The sequence below is a fragment of the Hyperoodon ampullatus genome (assembly GCF_949752795.1).
Source record: "Hyperoodon ampullatus genome assembly, chromosome: 7".
Taxonomy (NCBI): Eukaryota; Metazoa; Chordata; class Mammalia; order Artiodactyla; family Ziphiidae; genus Hyperoodon; species Hyperoodon ampullatus.
This window is the reverse complement of record NC_136920.1, coordinates 70,949,463-70,950,553: the sequence shown is the minus strand read 5'-3', so window position 1 is coordinate 70,950,553 and position 1,091 is coordinate 70,949,463. Positions and strand designations below refer to the sequence as shown.

The window sequence follows — 1,091 nt, the reverse complement described above, 5'->3', positions numbered from 1 at the left end:
GCTCAGAGAAGATAAGCAACCTGCCCAAGGTCACACAGGTAGGGAGTAATGAAAGTGATTTTTGCACCTGAGTCTTTGTGACTTCAAAGTCTCTGCTCGCTCTACTGAGACTTGTGTGGCTCCTGAAGGAGATTGGTGATGGGGAGAGGGAGAGAAGTCGAACATCTGCCCCAAGGTTGTGGTTTGAGAAGGAGGACAGGAGACCCCCCCCCTGAGAATGAGAATCAAGGTTAGTGAGTGATGTCTGAGTCGGCCCCTGCCCACCACCTCCCTCAGTAAAGCGTGGCGTGGAAGTCAGGGGCTGGCTTCCTTTAGAAGGGGGCCCCGTGGGGGAGTCAGCTGTGGAAGAGCTGGGGGGGCACGGTGGCTATCACCAGGCTGACCCTGCAGTGGTGAGAAAGCCCCAGCCCCAGCTTGGCTGCGGTAGCACAGATGCCACAGACTGGGAGTTGGGGGGAGACATTGTCACCGGCTCTCCCCTGACTTTGTCTGTGGCCTTGCGCTCGCCACTTCCACCACCTCCAGGGGCCTGCCTACCTCTCTTTGTTTTTTTTTTTTAATGCTATAAGTTTATTTACAAACGTATCTAGGATGCTGAGTTCAAGAGTTTGATCCTTTTTTCAAAGAGACTGCACATCTTAAAATGCTCCTCTTCGTATCTGTCTCATGGATTACTTTTTAAGCAGTTGGTGTCTTACTAAATAGAAAGGTGCAGCAAATCCAGACCCAAAGTACAAAGTCATCATATCTAGTAACCGCCACTTGTTTTCTGCTGAAAATGGTAAATTCTTCCCCAGACTCTCCTCATAGTGGCTCCTACGGACCACAGAAGTTGTGAACCTCCGGATGCTTTGTCCCAACATAGCGCTGTTGGAAGCCCTGCGAAAGGCACAGAAACTGAAGGCGGAAGAAATGGCCGCAGCACACCCAGCACTCCTTTCCTCACGACCTTGTTCCCTTGTGGGCAAGGATCGAAAGGGCTGCCTAGCTCTCATGTTCTGTGCCGGGGCCCCCTAAACTTGCGAGTGCCTGGGAGTCAACTGGGGGCTTGTTAAAAATTAGATTCTGTTTCGTGGAACTCCCAGAGGAGT

At 51.7% G+C, this 1,091-nt stretch overlaps 1 protein-coding gene across 1 annotated transcript; it reads right to left on the bottom strand.

Moving 5' to 3' along the window:
• Positions 1-671: 671 nt before the first annotated feature.
• LOC307055857 (cytochrome c oxidase subunit 7C, mitochondrial-like) lies at positions 672-863 on the bottom strand (the record flags this gene model as incomplete). Its single annotated transcript, XM_079708143.1, has 1 exon — positions 672-863. One exon carries the CDS (start codon positions 861-863, stop codon positions 672-674), a length of 192 nt encoding a protein of 63 aa, XP_079564269.1.
• Positions 864-1,091: the final 228 nt, after the last annotated feature.